The 21,466-nt window shown below is 41.6% G+C and overlaps 1 protein-coding gene across 8 annotated transcripts in view; it reads right to left on the bottom strand.

The window, feature by feature from the left end:
* The window catches only part of gab1 (GRB2-associated binding protein 1), a 222,751-nt gene that overhangs the window by 41,016 nt on the left and 160,269 nt on the right, over positions 1-21,466 (bottom strand). For 7 of the 8 annotated variants that reach the window (XM_041190745.1, XM_041190706.1, XM_041190770.1 and 4 more), the window contains exon 3: positions 6,121-6,334. In XM_041190745.1, the coding sequence (XP_041046679.1) occupies positions 6,121-6,334 (214 nt within the window). Of the gene's footprint in view, positions 1-6,120; positions 6,335-9,656; positions 9,746-21,466 lie in introns of those variants that run through there. The other variant, XM_041190761.1, reaches the window with a different exon arrangement.

The raw sequence follows: 21,466 nt of genomic DNA, 5'->3' as shown, positions 1-21,466 counted from the left end.
CTTAATACCATTTTCTTGAAGGGCCAATGCCATAGATGAAACCAAGCTATAAAAGTCTTTCTCAAGAGTGAAATAATACACTTACTGGAAGTCAATTTATTTTAGTCGATGGTAGTACAGAACTTGAGTACTGCTGAAAAAAAATATTATCATAACTTTTCAACTTGCACTCATCAGAACAGCTACACAAGTAAATCAACAATAAAGAGAACAACAATTTATATTGTATGAGAAGAGTGTGCTGACTGGTTGGCAAGTGGACTCTGATTGGCAGAGGCATTGCCATGGAGAATGCAGAAGAATGCAGCTGTTCTCTGTTGCATTCTCCATGGCAATGCCTTTACCAGAGTCCACTTGTCAACCAATCAGCACTCTCTGCTCATGCAGTATAAACTGTTGTTTCCTTTACTGTTGGTGTATCTCGGCCAGCTGTCTTGATGAGTGCAAGTTGAAAAGTTATGATAATATCTTTTTTGCCCATCCCTAAATGACCTTGAGAAAGTAGTGCTGGGCTGCCTTCTTGAACTGCTGGAGTCCATGTGTTGTAGAACCACCCACAGTGCTGTTAGGAGGAGTGTTCCAGGATTTTGACCCAGCGACAATGAAGAAACAGTTAGGATGACCTGGAGGGGAACTTGCACCTGGTGGTGTTCCCATACATCTGCTGTCCTTGTCCTGCTAAGTGGTATAGGTCATAGGCTTGGAAGCTGCTGTCAAAGCAGCCTTGGTGAGTTGATGCAGCGCCTCTTGTTCATGGTACATATACTCCACCACTGATCCATTCTGTGTATGAATGTTTAAGGTGGTGGATGGCGTGCCATCAAGCAGGCTGCTTTGTCCTGGATGTTGTCGAGCTTCTTGAGTCATTGGAGCTGCACTAATCCAGGCAATCTGACCTAGACCTTCAGGGCCATGCTCCAATTATCAAATTGAAGGAATGGTGACTTTTAAAATCAGCAGTGGTCAGAGGATAATTGTAAATACTAGATTCAACATCAGTGTTCTCTTTTCTTTGCAACAATATTGTTTTGAACATTCATGCATCTATAACAGATGCATTTTACTGCAAGACTTTATACTAGCCACTGCTCATAGTGGGTTAGAGGATACAATGTTTTATGAAGAGTAATGTACAAGGCAAAAAACAGGTGGTGTTCTACAAAATTGGAAGTATGTGCTCTTTTGAAGTTACCAAGTTTGTAAGTGCTGTTAGGTAAAATTTAGGATGATACAGATATCAATTAAGAGAGTCCAGGCATCCTGACCAGGTTCCTGGAGAGATCCTTTGTATTTCAGTCGAAAAATGATAAGAATGCGACATTGATGTGTGAAGAAGAAATTAAGAAAACAGAAAAAGTGCATAAAAGGCATATTAGATGTTAAAATATGATAAAGTAGATAGAAAGATGCTGCTAAATACAGAGAAAATCTATAAATAATCCATTTCCAGGTTAAATGTCCTAATACTGATTGTTTCAATTGTTTTGGTAGTTTTAAACTAAATTGGTCTGCCAAATGTTTAACTCACCTAACATGGTGAGTGAATTCAATATGTGTACTTCTAAAGCATCTTTTGAAACATTAGACCTAAATATTAAACAATGAAAGCTGCAAAATCATACAGAATATAATTGTTATCACATTTCTGAGAAATCTAGTGCAGGTACAATTCTCCTGCACTTCCATTAGCTCTGTCCTTGCCATTTTCTACTGGCCCAGTGCCATCATGCAATACCAATGTCATGATTCTTGTTCTTATATTAATATCCCTCCATGGCATCATTCCATCATACCAAAATAATACTGCCATACATGTATCATTCTTCTGTGCAGATTACTGTTTGCTCTCTGCTTTTTCTGCTACTCCATTAAAGGCCAATCTTTTAATGATCATGCTGATGGCAACTTGGTTTAGTGCTAACACGCTCACTTCTGAGTTACAAGCGTTAATTCCAATAATTGTATATAAAGGAAGAATGAGTCTGAAGCTAATCTTTTATCTCAAGCAAGTTTATTCTTCAGATAGCTCAGTAGTGACAGCCTCCCAATTCCTTTTCCCCTGGCGTGTCACCGGTGTACCCATTTATACGTGAACCAATGCCCATCACCTGTTTTAACAATGCAATTGTCTTAACAATGTAATTGTCAGTCAACAAGAATTATTATTGGACCTTAACAATGTTATAACTGATATTTTGACAAGAGATCATAGTTTTAGCCCTGCTCCAGAACTGGAGTACTGTACATAATATAATCAATACTTCAGTGCAGTAACAGAGGAGTACTACATTATTGGAAGCATTGCCTTTCACGCGATGTACAGAAAAGATACCAACGGCACTACCTGAAGGAGGCCGGGGTGGTTTCTTCGTGTCCTGGTTAATACTTAACCCTCAAGCAAAACCACCAAAATCAGAACCTGTTAGTGGGACCTCAGTGTGACAAACAGGCTGCTGCATTTGCCTACATGACATAAGTGATTTCAAAAAGTAATTTTTATTTTATTCATTCATAGGATGGGGGCGTCAGCATTTACTGCCCATCCCTAATTGCACTTGAGAACTGAGTGGCCTGTTAGGCCATTTAAGGGTCAACCACATTGCTGTGGGTCTGGAATCACATGTCGGCCAGGCCAGGCGAGGATGGCAGATTTCCTTCTTTCAAGGACATTAGTGAACCAGATGGTTTTTACGACAATCAACAATGGTTTCATGGTCAACATTAGACTTTTTATTCCAGATTTTTTTTTACTGAATTCAAATTGCACAACTTGCTGTGCTGGGATTTGGACCCAGGTCTCTAGAGCATTAATAAAAACAAAAAAACTGCGGATGCTGGAAATCCAAAAGAAAAACAGAATTATGCTGCCAGACCTGCTGAGTTTTTCCAGGTAATTCTGTTTTTGTTCTCTAGAGCATTACCCTGGGTCACTGGATTACTAGTCCAGTGACAATACCACTATGCTATCACCTCCCCAGTTATTGCCTGTGAAATGCTTTGGGACATTGAGAATGTGAAAGCAGCAACATAAATGCAAGTTCTTTCCTTACTCTGTATAATTCTTCCAAAACAACTTGGTCTTGCTATTTCTCACCCTACTTTCAAATGTCTAAAGAATACCCTTCACCTGACTGAGCCTTGTGACAATTTTGCATTTATCTTCCTGTTATCAAGTGGGTCTACCACTTGGAGTTTTCCTCTCATACAATGATTTAATCAATTAAACAGATCTCGTTTTTTTTAAGAATGTCTTTCCCTGAAAAGGAAATAGGAACTGTCTGCTGGGGCCCCTACCTAATTTCATTTAGTTAATTACCAGAAACCATTTTTCTTTTGTTGCTTCTAAAATCCTTTTTATTTATTTATTACTCCAAAACGTATCCTCTGTTTTATACACAATGTTAGATAGTAAATTAGGAGACAACTTGATTTTAATGCACAGAATTACAGATAATGTAATGATACTTGAGTTTGTGACAATGGGCGGGGGTTTGCTTGTTGCTTCACTCTCTCTGTATTACACTGGAGGGTCTGACTGTGAGGATCTGTGTTCGTTCCTCTTCCCCGGTGTCCCTGCTCTCAAGTCTTGCAGTCTCCTTTTCCCTCTGTACACTTAGCTCCCTTTTATGCTTCACATTTCATGTGACCTTTGCTCTCTGCTGATCCGCTCAACCATTGTCCATGTGACAGCAGTCTTCTTCCGCATGCATTTTAAGTGGCTACCGCAGTCAGCTACATGCCCCAACTTTTTGACAAATGATGGTGCATTTCACTGTAGGCTTCAGTGTTCTCCATTGTCTCTTCTCTAAATCTGTCCCAGTTCATACTTTCTTTATTAAGTGCTCCATTCATCACAGTGGTTCGACAATTCCATGACTTCATGCTCAGAGATGCCCTGGATGATGGTGAACCTTCTGACCCATTCCCAGTCACTAATGGAGTTAAAATGAGCTGCATGTTAGCACCGACCGTCATCAGCATGTTTTCCTCTGCCATGTTCTAATCAGATAGTACATGGATGGAAGCTGCTGAATCTGAGGCAATTCTAAGAAAAGCACAAGGTCTCCAAAGACATACTTTGCGATTTCCTGTTTGCTGATGACTGTGCACTAGCTGCTGGTTCAGAGCTGGACATGCAACGTGGTACGGACTTGTTCTCCAATGCATGAGACAACTTCGGCTTTATGATCAGCATGAAGAAAACTGAAGTAATGCACTAGCCTGCTCCTGGAAAGTCCTATCTTGAGCCAAAGGTTTCAGTCCAAGGCCAGACCTGTCAGCAGTGGATAAGTTCACTTATCTCAGCAGCACACACTCTCAAGCTGTTTATATTGATGACGAGACACTTGCAAGAATTTCCCAAAGCAAGTGTAGCCTTCGGCAGACTTTCATCATTAGTCTGGGAATGAAGAGGAGTAAAGTCTGCCTTCCAAACAAAGTCTATTGAGCAATGGTCCCACCCACTCGGCTGTACGCATGCAAGACTTGGACTGTGTCCAAGCCTCATGCCAAGAAGCTCAACCATTTTCATTTATCCTGACTTTGGAAGCTTCTGAAGATCAATTCGCAGGTGCTCATCCAAGCTAGCATGCCAAGCAACAGCATCATATTGAGATAGTCACAACTGAGTTCTGCTGGTCACTTAGCCAGAACGTTTGACAATACTATGGAAAACTCGAGCCTGGGGTGCGGTCTCATGCCAGTCAAAGGAAGTGCTACAAAGGAAGTGTTTCACTTAGGAGTTTTGATATTGACTGAGTCCCTGGAGAAGCTCATCCTGGGTTGCTGCACCTGGTGTAACCAAACAAAAAATAGTGTGGCCTCCTTTGAAAGCAAGTGCATATCAGACGCAAAGAGAAAACACAAGGAGGAAATCCCAAGCCAGCAACTCATCCAAAACTCAATCGTCTACAGTATCCTGTCCTATTTGCAGCAGAACCTTCCGGCGCAGGTTGGCCTTAGCAGTCACCTATGTACCCACTGGAGCCATACCAAACATCCCAGATGACGAACAATATCATTTTCACCTTGAAGGCCGAATAACACAAAGAAGACGACTAAGTGCTCCAGGGGTTTCCTTTTATATGTGGTAATTATTGTAGCTTTGAAAGGGAGCTAGATTGGTGGCACGTCCTACTTCTAATCTGTTTTGTTTACTGACATTTGCAAATCTAGATGGGATAAGTCTTTTCATGCCTGTGTAGATATGGATTCCAATGAAAAACAGGATAGTATTGTTGTGTGCAGGTTTTCATCTGGAGACCATTTTTACCAATAAGTTTGTGCAATTTCAGATGAAAGAGTTGCTTTGTTTTGTACTGCCAGGCAGACAAAATTAGAATGAAGCACTTTTAAAATACTTTGGTTTCCGTGACAATGTGATTCTAATAAGTAGTTAATGACCTCTTCATTTAAAAAAAATATACAGGTTATAAGTTTGATGAAAAGGAGAGAATTAAAGACTGAAGGAAATCAGGTAATCAACAGAGCAAGAGATTTTGGAAAAAAGACAGAGCTTGGGGGTAATAGCTTCAAAGATGCAAAAACTGAACAGAGGCCAGGAGAGGGCAGTTTCACCTCTTAGTTTCCTTGTCCATTAATCAAGCAAACACCATTCTCATATTTTCAACTTTGTCACATTGGTCACTATCACACATTTATGTAAGTTAGCCAGGCAACAAACTGAATTCATCAATAAAAACAGGGCACAATCAACTCTGTCAATTTTGCAGCATCCCTAGACAATAATAATCAATATTTCCTACAACACTGCAAGTGATCAGCATCAAAGAAACAATCATGATGTCGTTGGTCAAAATGCAACATTGAGGAGCTTACCCTGTCCTCAAGCCTAAATCAACTGAAAACTCAATTCCAAACCACACAAAATGAGTAGCCTTTCATACGAAGAATTTTTTTAAAAAATCACTTCAAATCAAGACAGTCGACAACCACTGACAAAACGTACAACTTCTATTCCTATTTCAAATGAATAACATTCCATTTATACAAACTGTGAAGTTGTGTCAGGACATTAGAAAAAAACTCTTCAGATTAAGCAGTGTAGCACTAATGGAGTTCATAAATGAAACTGAAACTCTTCCCAAGCACTCATCTTACCTGGCAGGTTCAGGCTTTTTACTTTCACAGTTGGCTAACCACAGATAATCCTGTGGATCTTCCTGACTGGATAACGATTCTAAATGTCGCACGCTGATCGGCTGATAGGGGGGAGGTAGCGAGCCCATGCAAACTGCTGGCCGTACAGAAGGCTGTACTGAAAGAGGTACCTCAGTACCAGCATTACCAGAGGGATTCGATGGCTTAACTGCATCTATAACAGGACATAAAAAGAGTAGTGTTATAAATAAATGTATTGAGATAAAAAGAACCCTAACAATGATGTTCAACTTTAATGACACTAATTGGGAACACGGCAGGGGTTTAGATCAATATTTGAAAATTCAATGAATTGATCATTCTACAATTTATTTGAAAATTAAATTCAAATTATGGCAATGCATTCTAAAAACATTCCAATATTCTGAAAGCTTCACCAAATTGCATCATGTATGAAAAATTAAACCAGATGCACCAGAAATGTTAATTATACAGAACTGTATTTCAATGTAATGGGTAGACTGTAGAACAATCTTTCTGTATTTCACAAAGTTTCAAAGACATTTTCTCTGGAGCTCAAAATATGTCAAAGACTACAGAAGAAATTTTTTTTTCCAGATGTCAAATTCTTCCCTCTGCGTTTTAACAAACAGATTTTGTGGCTGTAGAAATGTAGGCATTGTAGGTAAAGAGTAGTTCCATATCTTTTTAAAATCCTATTTCACTGATCATTCTTAGAAACCCAGCAGCAACTGAATTGTTGCTCTCACAAACTGGAATGAGATACTGGACTAAATCATTATTTTGGGGAGGTTCTTTTGGGAGGCAAGATAATATTTTGAGTATTAACAAAGCTGATCCAGCAGTAAAACTATTCCGTCTCTCAAACTCTGCCTGCGCTTCCCCCACCCCCCAGCAAAATTACCTGTTGTTGAACATCTTGACAACCAAATTTCCATAAGCAGCAAAACCACGTATGAAGCAAAATGTGCATTTTTCTAGGGCAGAAATGGATTATTGATAAATTGCTTAGTGACAAAAGAATAGCATGCTCATGACATTCTTGTCATTTTAAATGAGGAAAATGCTGTATCATGAGACTACCTCAATTAGACAGAAATCACTGCCCAAGATGTTGAAAAATATTATGCAGCACAATTTACACTCCCAACTCCTGAAAACTTCTCTCGTTATCTCCAAGTTCAGTCTCTGGTGGTACACATGCAAACCTCTTGCTTGTGGAATTCTCTCACCTTCATCAAGAATGAAACAAAGAAAGGAATGATGACAATGCCTGACACAGAGCCGTCCCTTGGGTATGGCGAATCGGAGTGACCGCCCCAGGCCTCACACTTTGACATCATGGTGTCAGATGTAATAGTTTGTAGTACATACCAGCTGATTTGAGGTCTCTCGCACTTTAAGTTCAAGATGAGTGGTTACTGTTGGATATAAGCGAATAAATGTAACAGGTATCCCCTCTCCAAAACTCATAAAAGGGTGGAAGAGAAAGCAGATTAAAACCACATGAACTGGGATAAATCCCTGCCAAGGCGGCGGGCTGGGCCACCAGAAGCGCAGTGTGGGTTCAGCACCGTCCATCATCCTTGGAGACTGCAGTGCTGATCTAGGCGGCAGCAGTGGAGCAGCTTTTATTTCAATTCTCATTCAGCACAGAGGGGCAAGATGAAGTTTCTGAAACAGTTAACATCTTTATAGCCAGCATATAGCGCATAGCGTCCAACCTGGGGGTCACTCACTTGCTGTGTTTATTTTTAGTCACAGGTAATTTAAACCCTCTGTTTATTTTATTTTCCTCCCAGTACGCATTTGCAACTAACATTTGCTTAACGTTGGAAGATGGACAGTCATTTAAGTCGCATTATTTATTGCATTGAGCTTGTACTTTTTAAAGAAGTTGAACGCAGTGAATGTCTTCACTCCAATGTTTAGGCCAGAATTTTCCAATCTTCCTGTGGGGGGGCCAGGAGGCCAATGAAATCTTCATTAACATTGGCGGAACCAGAAGATCCTGCCAGCGTGAAGGCTGGAAAATTCCACCCTTAAAAGTTTTTTCCAGTTAGGGTGTGTTAGTCAAAATGTTATAACAGAATCCCATAGAGATCATGGATTTCTCCTTAACAAAAGGAGAGCCAACAATTATGTTCAGCCTTGGAAGCAAGGTGTAGTTTTACATATGACACAGTTATCACAGTCAATAGTGTATTACGTGCTTGTAACCAAGTGCTCAGTAGCTGGGATGCTGCTGATGCTCCTCTTCATACACACGCTCAGGGGCCCAGCCATCAGAGGAAACTTGTCTAAAAATGTTACGGAGGACCCACACAGTGTGATGTGTCCTGATCCCCGCATCCCTCTAGGGATGGCCCTGGTCTGATGCCCCTACATTGATGAATGAAACAGCTTCTGGTCGATTGGCTTGAACAAACAGAATTTGAATAAGCTAAAAACCCAGCAAAGGGATTAATGGCTTAGAAATTGCATCTCTCCTCGATGCCTTATATAATTTCTAATTAGATGCTTTTTAGCGCCAGATAGCAGCTGGAAAATACATTTTAATATGTCGCCAAGATGAATGTCCTTTATGTCCTGTGAAGCAGGGGTCAAAATAAGTTTTTTCCCTCTAGGGCTCCATTTAGATTTTCTTGAAGGCTACATTTTGATTTTTGGGGGTTATTTTTTGAGTTTTGGGGGCTCTAAAGTGACTGCATCATTTCAACTTTTCAGCTTTACATGTATTATAGGATGAAGTCCATACAACAAGACACGACCTTGGTGCATTATTTACATCGTAGGCAGGGAAGCTTCAGTGGGAAAGGTGTCATCATCCATGAGCTAAGATTGCCTGCCATCTGAAAAGTTTCTGCTCAGCACCTAAATACAATTCCAAATTCACAATAATGCACTAAAACATCCTCCCCAACTAACACCATCACAAGATTACAGGGAAATTAAATTGGGACAGGCTCTCTCCCTCTGCTGGCTGTTGCACTTGACAATATTTTCCATTTTGAAAAGGGCAGGATGTCTCTCCTTTCTCCTGCAAATTCTGACTACACAGTGACATCAGCTTTAAATGCCTTAGACCTAACTAATCCAAGGCGACATTCAAAATGTCTTTGGCCTCTTGCTGCCAAACAGCCGTGTCGATGTTAGCCTTGATCTTCATTGCAAGGGCACACAAGAAGACTGCGAAATATCCTAGTGTACATGCCTGAAGCTCACCTACTTTCTATTTACCACAATGGGTTCATCCCCATTGTGAATCAATTCCAGTTCTCTGGCTAGTGCATCTCTCTCAATCTGTGTTGATAGCCTCAGGGTAACGACCCTCTCCATTTCATTGCCGACTATGTTATAACATGCCCTGTCAAGATACAAATAGGTGGATTCCCGATTAGTGGACCATTAGGTTGTTACAGGAGGCAGCCTTCTTCTCGAAGTCTACTCAATTCCAGTCACTCTCACCAATATCATTATATGGCCCCTGACCCCTGTGATGTCATGGCACCTACCCTTCTATCCCGCTTGCTCCTCACATCTGTCTCTTGTTTCTTTAGCCCAATGATTCCCTCGCCTCTAAGTGCTGGACTTGAATGCTGCACTTGGCCTTGACATCCTGTGTAGAAATTAAGTAGAAGATTGACTGGCTCACTGAATTAAAATTGGAGTTGATGGAACCAAGGCTGTTCAAAACAGCTGGAAGTCTCCTGCAAGGCAGCAGTGGGACAGGCCAAAATAACTGCTCCTCGACCTCCAAATCATAGGTTCCCTCTCTCCCACCCTTGCTGCTCCTCCAATCATAGATTCTGTCCCTGCAGAACAGCAAGAGTTGGAGAGAGAGAATTTGTGGTAGGAGGAGCAACTCTCAGATTCTGTGTCGAGAAGATAAAATAATGTTATTGGAAATTATTTTAAAATAGAGTTCCAGTGCAGTCTGTGTCTATGTATGGGTCTTAACTGGATTAAAGCCAGCTAGTCTGGGTGCTTCGGTGTAAAGTAGTTTTGAGATGTTAATTAGGTAATTGTAAGGAGGGTAGAAGGTAAAGTGTAAATTTGCATTTGTTAAAAGAAACCATTCAAGACTGCAGGTGAAATCTTACACCTAGTTAGAAGACGCCAAGCAATGAGGTTATTTTTTTTTCTCAGCTTACTAATAAATTGGTGGGATGAAAGGAATTTATTGTTAGGAGAAGTAAAGTTAAAAGCCTAGTGATACAATGGAAAATTTACATTCAGAGAGAAAGATATGTATAAAGGAGAAAGGAGATTGTGTGAAAGGTAAAGGCATTTTAAGATCCAACAAGAGTGAGAATCCTCCAGCCTGTAAGCCTCAAGTCTGTCTGCAAGGACCCAGAGCTGAAAGAAACTCATTTTGAATGTGACTGTCCAGGGTGGCTTTGCCAGATGTCTGTTAGATCTATGAGTTTTACTGCTGCCTTACCAGGGGTGTAATTGAGAGTCAGATTAATTAGGTGATTTTTGTAGTTATCATAGTAGTAATTTTGTAGACATATGTATGTGCTTACAATCTTTCTTGTATTAATAAACATTTAATTTAGTTCTATAAAAAACCTCTTGAGACTTGGTGGTCTTATTACTACTGAATTCAAAGCCTGCATCTCGAAACATACAAATTGTGAAAATGGGTTATGACAGTTGTTTCAAGTTTCCCTCTGAGATTTGAACAACGCAGCCTTTACCATCTGCTGTGTCATGATATCTGTCTTGCCCATGCTCCCTGCTTTTCCAATCAAACTCTGCATGTTATCCCATTGTCAACAAGATGCCTGCGGCTGGAACTGTTTAACCCCGGAGGAGCCATAATGTAAGATAATATTGCACTTTGTGGGGGTTGGGGGGGGGCTTACCTTTTGAGATTTTCTCCCCCATCCTTGCTTTATTGTGGGCTATTCATGACATTGAGGGCGAATTCACCCATGCACCCCCCATCCTGGAGCTTGCTTGTCTTTGGGGATCAGAGAAGAATTTCCCAGGTAAAAAAGCATCTGCAGTATTTTTCTAGAAATTTGAAATAAAAACAGAAAATCCTGGAAATACTCAGCAGGCCAAGTGGCAACTGTGGAAAGAGAAATCGGCGTTTCAGGATGTCCTCAATCCTGATATCCTCTCATTAGAATATTCTCAAGAATTCTCACTTGGGATCGTGGTGACATAGTGGTATTGTCCCTAGGCTGGTAATCCAGAGACCCAGGGTAATGCTCATGGTGGGTTCAAATCCCACCATGACAGATGGTGGAATTTGAATTCAATAAAGATCTGGAATTAAAAGTCTAATGATGACCATGAAACCATTGTCGATTGTCGTAAAAACCCATCTGGTTCACTAATGTCCTTTGGGGAAGAAAATCTGCTGTCCTTATCTGGTCTGGCCTACATGTGACGCCAGACCCGCAACAATGTGGTTGACTCCTAAATGCCCCCTAAACAAGGGCAATTAGGGATGGACAATAAATGTTGGCCTAGCCAGTTACACCCACATCCCATGCACGAATATAAAAAAAAAGAACTTCCCAGAGGTTTTTTTCATATATTTTCCTGATTGTTTTTCCTCTGATTTTTTTTTTTGTTTTTAATGCTTGGCCCATGGGATTGCCTGTCTGAGAGTGGATGATGCGACACATGGGCAACATAATTCCTGCAAGGAACTTGATGAATGGACCAGTAAGTCTGATCACCTCTACAGGTGAATAGGATGGAGCACTTCAGGACTTGAGCAAACAGGGTCAGGATAACACACCATGCCTGCAGATTTGTTTGTGTTTCAGCGTTTTACATACTGCTAGGTTCTCTGAATTTGGCACCTCAGAACATTTGTTTAGATCTTTTATCACTGCTGCACACTCAATGGTGGTAAACCTTAAATCCACCAATTAGGAAATGGCACAGTAAGGTTAGTTGCCTTCAAGTCCTGCCGAATTTAAATAGGCAATCCCAACGCTGAATAAAATATTAGAAATAGAAACTGAGCATTCCGTTGGTAATTGGGAACTTAAGGTGAGTCCTGATAGGCGTAGGAAGCCATTCACTTTGGTCACGACCACTCTGCTTCTGTCCTTATTACAGCCTTAGCCCAAAAATGGACAGCAGAGCTGAATTCCAGAGGTGAGGTTAGAGGGACTGCCCTTGACATCAAGGTAGTATTTGACCGAATGTGGCATCAAGGAGTCCTAGTAAAATTGAAATTCGTGAGAATCAGGAGAAAACTGTCTCCTGATTGGAATCATATCAAGGACAAAGGAAGATGGTTGTGGTTTTTGAAGGTCAATTATCTCAGTCCCAGGACATCACTGCAGGAGTTCCTCAGGGTAGTGTCCTAGGCTCAGCCATCTTCAGCTGCTTCATCAATGATCTTCCTTTCATCATAAGGTCAGAAATGGGAATATTCACTGACGATTGCACAATGTTCAGTTCCATTCACAGTTCCTGAGATAATGAAGCAGTTATATTCACGTGCAGCATTCTGGACAACATTCAGGCTTAGGCTAATAAGTGGCAATGACCATCTCCACCAACAAGAGAGAACCTAACCATCTACACTTGGTATTTAATGTCATTACCTTCACCGAATCCCCCATCTTCAACATCCTGAGGGGTTACCATTGACCAGAAACTCCAGCTGCTGTTAGGAGAGGGCACTGGGACAGGCACCAGTCTTCAAAATGCCTGCAGCCTCACTGAGCGCAAGCAGAATTTTTAAGTGGCAGTCAACTCCTTAAAGATCTTCCAGGCAGTCATTCCAAGCAGACACTTCAACTCCTTTACCAAGGTAACATCTTGCTGTCAATGCAGGTTAAGCCAGCATTTCAGCACAGGATCCCATCTTGGCCACCTTGGAGGCTCTTCAGCACCTGAAGGAGTCATTGAAAATTGACCTTTCGATGTTTAGGAAAGGAGAGAGTTCACCAATAGAGTTGAGGTGGTAAATAAAGGCTGCCTTTCTGATGACAAAACAAAGCAATTGGGAACATTTTCAGTGTGAAAAATAGATGGAGGTGTTTAGAGTGGGGAAAAGAGAGGGAGGGAGGACAAGTAACTGGATTCCAGATGGGAAAGATAGTAGGGTAGAGGGTAGTCAACAGGTGGATGTGAATACAGTAATCCAGAAATGTATCTTCGTCTGGGGCGGGAAAGGAAGAAAATCAAATTAAAATGATTAAACTTGAATGTAAGAAACAGCTGAAATAAAATGTGGAACTGTTTGTGACAATCAGGAACAGGATAGTGGAAATATCAGAAATATGGTTAAACCCATGGGATGGAAATGAATTTAACATTCACAGGTATAGAGTATGCAGAAGGGACAGAAGAGGAGGCAATGACATATATGTCAGGGTCAAATAGAACATAAAATAAGTTGATCCTATGGGAGGAAGTAAGGTACATAAAGAGCTACTTTAGAATAGAAATTTCCAATGGGAACAAGATCCAGGCTAATGCTTGTGATTTGCTAAAGAGCACCAGGTCAGCACAAGGAGGATAGATTGCTCTGTGAAGAGATAGTGTTTTTGAAAAATGGCATCAAAAACTTCAACCAATCGAACATGAATTGGATTCTCAGGAGGTTTGGAATTAAAGTTGGTAAATGTAATGCATGACTGTTCCATGACTCGTGTGCAAAGCCAGCCATTAGAGCCAGTGCTCATCTTAATCTAGCATTCTTAAATAGCTCATGAAAATTAAATCATGCAAACCAAGGGTAAAGTCACTGCAAATTTAAAACAAGCTGGGATTCGGTTACACCAGAGATGAGGAGCTTTGATGCTTTAAAGTCTTGAACTTTAAAAGAGCTAACTTCAAAGAAACTTTTTAAAGAAAGAAAATAAATGTGTTGGAGCAAGAAATTTGTTATATTTCAGTAGAAGACAACCTTTTAAATATTAATGCTGGGCACGTGAAACAAATACAAAGAGCTGGATTTTAACGTTGCGGCATGTTGGGAGCAGTAGGTGGGATCTAGTAGTGCATGGGAAGCCTGAAAGTAAGTGCAGCATGCCTGTCGGTGACGATTAAATGCAAACACTATATTACCATATTTCTGGGTTTCCCTACCATTTGGTGAGATGTCAGCCTGCATGAGGTTTATGGGTATGGTCATGTTTACTCTATAGACACCACCAAAAGTAACCTCCTGGCACAAGTATTTTCAGTGAAGTCATTCACACAAAGCAGACAAGAAAACAGCTGTGAGGTGTATTTAGACCTTCCTTCCGGAAGTGGGGATGTTTGCTGTTGATTGCGCAATGTTCAGAACTGTTCGCAACTCCATGGATACTTGAAGCAGTCTATGTTCAAAAGCAGCAAGATCTGGACAATATCCAGGCTTGGACTGACAAATGTCAAGTAACATTCTGGCTATACAAATGCCATCAAGAGAGAATCTAACCATCACCCCTTGACCTTCAATGGCATGACCATTGCTGAATCCTCCACTATCAATATCCTGGGGGTTACCACTGACCAGAAGCTGAGCTGGACTGGCCATACAAATATTGTGGCTACAAGAGCAGGTCAAAGGCTAGTAATCTTGTGGTGAATAACTCGCCTCCTGGCTCCCCAAAGCCTGTCTGTCATCTGCAAAGCACAAGTCAGGAGAGTGATGGAATACTCTCCACTTGCCTGGATGACTGCAGCTCTAACAACACTCAAGAAGCTTGACACTATCCAGGACAAAGCCAGCTTTATTGGGACCCCATCCACAAACATTCACTCCCTCCACCACTGATGAACAATGACAGCAATGTGTATTATCTATAAGGTGCACTGCAGGTACTCACCAAGGCTCCTTAGACAACACCTTCCAAACACACGACCACTGCCAGCTTAGAAGAACAAGGGCGTCAGACACATGGGAATACCACCACCTGGAAGTTCCCCTCCAAGCCACTCACCATCCTGACTTGGAAATATATCACAGTTCTTTCACTGTCACAGGATCAAAATCCTGGAACTCGCTCCCTTACAACACTGGATATGCCTACACCATATGGACTGCAGCCATACAAGAAGGCAGCTCACCACCACCTTCTCAAGGTCAATTAGGGATGGGCAATAAATGCTGGCCTAGCCAGCAACGCCTACATCCCGTAAATGAATTTTTAAAAATTTCCCTGTCGCATTGTGTCATCAGTGCCCTCAGTTGCCACTGTATTTCTCACCCGACTTTCACTGTTGTGTTCCAGGAATTCCATGCACCCACAATTCATTTGCAAAAGCCACATTAATATCATTGTAATCGAGCAATTAATATATTGAAGCTGACAACCTGTCTCCGTTAAAGGGATCAAGTGTGTGCAGCCTAATGCATTGAGTTAAATGCAGAAGTTAGCATGTTAGAGCTGGCTTCCCAACACAGACCTATTTTTCCAGGTCTTAACTCTAGCTGCATCCAACCCACATGCTTGCTCACATTAAAATCTAACCTCATCCCGTGGATGAAATTTCACGAAAAATGCAAAGGCCGCCTGGCCTTTTCACCAAATTTAAATCAGTTAGATTGTTAATGGCCCTAATATGCCTTTTAATTGTCTGCGGGCGTGCTGCCAACTCCCACACGTGCCAGCTGACCGAAATATCATGTGAATGATATTGCTCACATTAAAATCTACCACTGTGCCACTCGCCACCCACCCCCCCCCGCCCCCAAACACGCCCCCATGGGACCAGCAAGCTCAAACTCAACAAGCCTGACCCTATATTGATTACCTCTATTTCCTTTTTAACATAGTAAAATTACTTGTACAAAGGTTTGTCACATTGGGACACTCACCTGATGTCATCACACATCGTTTTACACTTGAGCGGGTCAGGCGCACACCTGCTTGCTCAGCGCAAAATCCTGGCCCATGAATGGCTAGCTAAACTCAAAGCCATGTGGATTCAAGGGAAGATTAAGAAACTCATCGAAGGGCAGTAATCTCATAGCAAGAGGAAGTCCTAAGGCTGAATGTTAGGAGCAACTACTATTTCTAAGTTACTTTGATATCTTGAATTCAAATTATCAATTTATATTGGTTAAATTTGCCGATGATGTCAAATTTGGAAGATGTGGAATTCCTGAAGATAGCTCAGAAATTACAAAATAAGTTAAACAAGGATGAGTGGGCCTGATGAAATTGAATACAGACAAAGAATTGCACACAGAAAAGTAAAAATGGTTGAAATACTCCATAAATCATGTTAGAGTAGTTAAGGATGAAGCTGAAAGGGACCTGTGACTTGAGTCTTGGTAGACGTGATGCTCAACAGGTCCAGCCAATGCAGAGAAGCAATGAACAATCCAGAAGAATGTTAACAATATAGTAGAACATAAGTCAGAGGAAGCTCTGGTCAAAGTACACACTGTATACTATGTCAGGCTCTAGGCATCATGAAAAAGGAATACATTCAAGCACTGGAGAGAGTGCAGTAAATTGCTATGAGGTTAATCACTAGTATCAAAGATCTGAGCTGCGAGGAAAAACTTGTGTGACTTGAGCTTTTCACCATTGGAATAGAGATGCCTGGGGTGAAATTCTAAATAAGTAAATAAGTTAACAATACAAAAACATCAATCTAGATTACAAGAATACAACTTCAAATCAGATTGAGAGTAGAAAAAGAGGACACAAGTTTCAACTAGCAGAAGGTAATTTTAGGGTTGATACAAGGACTTTTTCTCTCTGAGAAAGTAATCAATGCTTGGAATAGACTTCTGTGAAGACTGAGAACACAGTAACCCTGGAATCATTTAATAAGCAATTGGTGCTATAATACACTGGATTGAGAGGGGGCGGAGTGGCAAAGAATGAATCAGATTCTGGATGCATGAAATAATATGGACTGAATTCCTTTCCTGACCCATACGTAATCTTCTGCGTCCTTCACAGCAGGATTCAAAATACATTGCGCGCGTGCGCGCGGGGAGGGGGAGGGGGTGACTTTTCCCTCTCCTCATTTGACCGCAACAGAATTTTCTCAAAAAGATATACTACCAATTCAGTGCATGTTTAACTATTTATGTGCTGTGATCATTGAATGCACAGCCAAGACAGGTTTTCTTGAGGTTTAATAAAGAGCTCAGCTTTATTTCCTTCAAGGAGTCCCTGTTTGCACAAGGGGCATCCCTGGGTGTTCATGATCAGCAAACAGGGTTCGAAGCTTGAAAGATAGGTTGGAGAGAGAGAGGGAGGAAGAAGGGACCCCGCTTGGATCGTCCCTCGAGAGCTTGTCAGCTGCTTTTTCTCTTATTGCAAAGAAAGCAGAAGCTAAAACACACAAAGGGTCGTGTGTCTCATGGCCATCACCAGTGATTCAAACATGGTCATTACCAGTATATTCCCCATGTAACTTAATCAGTGCATATTTGGAATCTCCTCTCTCAGCCAGGGTTCCATTCTTCAAGTGATTGGATGTAAAGTGTAATTCCATTGTAGTTTGATGATTTCATGTTTGGGAACCCTCTGTTGAATAACCCAGGTGACTGCCTTGATATTTTGCTAATGGGGACAGGATAAGTGGGTCACTCATTTTCTCCTGAGATCATTGCCCTTGATGGGTCTTCGCAGGCATGGTGTCTCCATCTCAATGGATTGGAATGCGGAGGGTACAGTGGTGTAAATTGGGTAGCCATCTTTGGCTACGAGTTCAAGTCACACTTAGTCTCGGTTTTTCTCTGTTTTTAAAAGTTTAATTCAGGTTTTCCAGCTGGTGAATTAAAAATAATATTTGGCATGAAGTATGTTTTCATGACAGATCATACAAAAAACACAAGTCACCCAGGAATTGATCAATGTGGTGGTCCTCCTTTGGACTCCCTCCAAGGCTTTGATATTCCCCTGACTGGTGAGTGGAACAAAACCAAGCATACTAGTTAATATAGAGTTGCACATGTGACTTCTAAAGAATATTTCTTGTGGCTTTGTATTTCACTGTTCAGGCTATACTATCCAAATAACCTATTTGCCTTCTCTACAGCCCCATAACACTGTCTCTGAACGTTAAGTATTTTGTGAATGAGGTAGGTCTCTTATCTGTTCCGCAGTCAAGCATGACAAGCAAATCTAGATTTACCATGATGCAAATGCCTTAGTACATTGAAATTTTCAACATAAGGACTTTGACACCAAGCCCAGTCACCAATATATCTAAATCAGCCTTCAAAGTATTTTGCCCAAAATCCTAATTTCCACATAAATTTGCTGATACCACAAAGGTATAAGGATTGTACTAACAATGTCTTCATCCAAATCATTGTTAAAGATGGTTAAAACTAAGGTCGTAACCCAGATCCCTACAGGACTGCGGTAATGTGAATAATTGTGTTAGCCTGCTACACCAGGTGGATACTGTAACCAAAGCTCATGCGAAAGCGGCAGAGCTGGGGTCAGGCATCCGAATGAAAGACAAGGGATCAAATTTTGTCATTAGTATGCCGATCCTGGCATCGAGAATAATTCCGGGTTGGGAATCCAGAAGAGGGAGTGGTAGGGTAGTGGGCGTGAGCTTTCCGGAGATGGCCAATTAAGAAGCAACCTCCAGGCTGCTGCCAGACATGGAAGGACCAGAGGGAAGGGTGGCTGGCAGCCCTACTAAAAATAGTATGTGCTGGTCTGGTGAACAGAGGGAGAGAGCACCACAACATGGAGACGCACAACTAATGCTGGAACTAGCAGACATGTCCTAATGCCCAGAACAACCAGGTGGAAGTGTCTGTAGGGGAAATGCTTCTACTTGAAAGCTTTTGCCTGTGAATATGCTAATTGAAACCTATATACTCATTTGAAGATAACACTGCATACTCGTTTCATGGCACTCCACCCTAACACCATGCTTTCACCTTTTGTAATGAGACAAGCGTTGCACACACAGCAGGGGCCTTGTGCGTCTCCGGCAAACTGCCTTTGCCCTAGGAAAATGACAGTTAATTGATGCTATTGTGGCTGTAATTGGCTTCTTGCCACAGCCAAGCAGGTTGATTTCCAGGCACGCAGCCATTCCCTGGGAAAACCAGCCAGAGGCAGGAAACGTCAGTGAATTGGTCCAAAGCACTATTTTATAATTTTTCCAGCCCCTGCCTCCAAACCAGTGCTGGAAAAATTCCCCCCAAGGAGCTCAACAGGTCAGGGTCTGGGACAAAGACTAGCAAAGCTCAACAAGCATCAGGGCAGAGATCAGGAGCAAAAGAACGGAGGAGGTCAAAAAGTTTTAGGATCCAGAGCAAAGCTGTCCCAATGATAGTCAGAGTTGAGTTGAAAGGGTGAGTCAGCTCTCATATTTGCATTCAAAAGTTGATAATGTGTTCTATTTAATTTTGTGACAAGAAATAGTCAATAGCCAGGCTGGTTAAAAGGGAATGTGGAACGGCTGCCCAAAATAGCTGGCGCGCTTAATACGCGTCATTTGCCTGATATAGGCAGCTGTTCAGGATAAGCAGGGATGCTTTAAGTGATGGGGCTTGTACAGGCTATTTGCCATCAAACAACTTTGTCACCTCTTCAAAAATTTCTGTCAAGTTGGCAAGACAGGATTTACATTTTCAAGAGAACCTCGAGAATCCCTAATAAGCAGCACTGTTTCAAAATAATTATGCAGACCATCTCTAATAATTCCTTCAAGTATCAAATGTCAAATTGGCATACATTTGCTAGACACTGACTTGCTCCCTTTGTTAAATATAGGCACCCCAGGCTTCCATCCAGTCAATGGAAACATTCCCAGACCATAATGAACTGATAAATATATGAGCCAAGTGATTGGCACTTACTGAGGTGAATACAACCAGAGCCAGCAATCCAATCCCAGCAAGGACTAATCTTGCATCAAATTAAGGATTCAATATTGACATAATTTTTACCTACCAGCTATAGCTACTCTATAATAGTGAAAACAGATCAAAATTGACTATTATTTCTTGCTCTACTTCTCTTCACATGCCTCAACATCACAAACATTAATAGCTAATACAGTACCCAGTGCCACTCAGCAGTACTTTAGACAGAAACACTAGCAATGGCATTTATCCCTGCAACCCCAATGCTTTGCAAAAATCAGCACCTAGGATGACTCTAAATTGCTACTCATCATCCAGGTATAAACAAATATTCTGAATACGCCACGGGCTTATATATTGTGAAATATGTAAAGAGACTTGCAAGAGCTTCTCAGACACAAATATGCATTTGGCTGACTAGATTTCTTCAATGTCTCAAGTTACCAATTGCAGTTTTATATTTGAAAATTGTAAAATAGCTTTCTGTATATTGCCAAATTATAATCTCATTGTTAAGTGTCTCACTCAGATTCATCCATCAGCCTCAGTTAGGTCATCAATTGACATAAATCATTATTTCCACCTGACAATTTCCAGGAAAAGTGACACAGACACCTCAACAGGTTAAAATACTGGAATTCTGAGGTATCAAATGAAGGAAATTCAATACATAGTTGGCATCACATTCAACACCAGTACAATAAGTAGACTACACACCAGGACTGCATTCAGGGCATAGGCTGTATTTTCATTGAAAAGATTGGCACTGCCTCCACACCCCGCAAAAAGTCGGTAGCAAGCCCGCCTCTACAGGGCCAGAAAGATATGATTTTATTTTACCATCAGGCTGCTAAGTGGGTTAGGTCATGGCTTTTGCCCCACTTGGAAGGTGTGCCGCCTCAGAGAGCTGCTGGCCAATCAGATGGCTGGCAACTCTCCAGTCCCAGCAGCCGGAGTGGTGGCCACTGCCGGAACTGCAGCTAGTGCCCCAGAGGAATTGCATAGAGGCTGGGCTGCAAGTTAAGTCAGGCAGGTTCCGGCAAGGGAGACGAAGGGCTGTGATCGGGAGGCCAAAGTGAGGTGGGGGGAAATAAATTGGGTGGCAATCACTGTTTGGGGGGGGGGGGGGGGGGACTCTGTCAGGTGTAGGGTGCCACTTAAGGGCCTCAATTGGCCCAAGGACAGGCAGGTGAGCTGCCCCACACTTACCCTGCCACTGGTAAAATCCCAGTGGAGGCAGGCACCTACCATGCCACCTGATTTTATGCCTCCGGCCCATCTGCAAACTCGGACTGTCGGGGTAGTGGGTGGCATAAAATTCCAGCTGTATTTTCAAAGCACACTTGGAAAAGTGAAATCAACCAACCATAAATCACTTTGTCTGGATTGGGTTATAGTGTTCCGTTTTAATGCCTGCTTAACTCTTATTTGCTTCAATTGTTTTACTTGCAAATCAAGGTATTAAACTTTTTTTTAAGCCTGGAAACCTGGTGACAATAGCCAAGCTCCAGAGTCTAGCCTGCTAATCATTTCCCTTCCTATATGTCAACTCTA

The sequence above is a fragment of the Carcharodon carcharias genome, chromosome 1 (genome assembly GCF_017639515.1).
Source record: "Carcharodon carcharias isolate sCarCar2 chromosome 1, sCarCar2.pri, whole genome shotgun sequence".
NCBI lineage: Eukaryota > Metazoa > Chordata > Chondrichthyes > Lamniformes > Lamnidae > Carcharodon > Carcharodon carcharias.
Note: the sequence above shows the minus strand (reverse complement) of the source record. Positions and strands in the feature narration are given on the sequence as shown.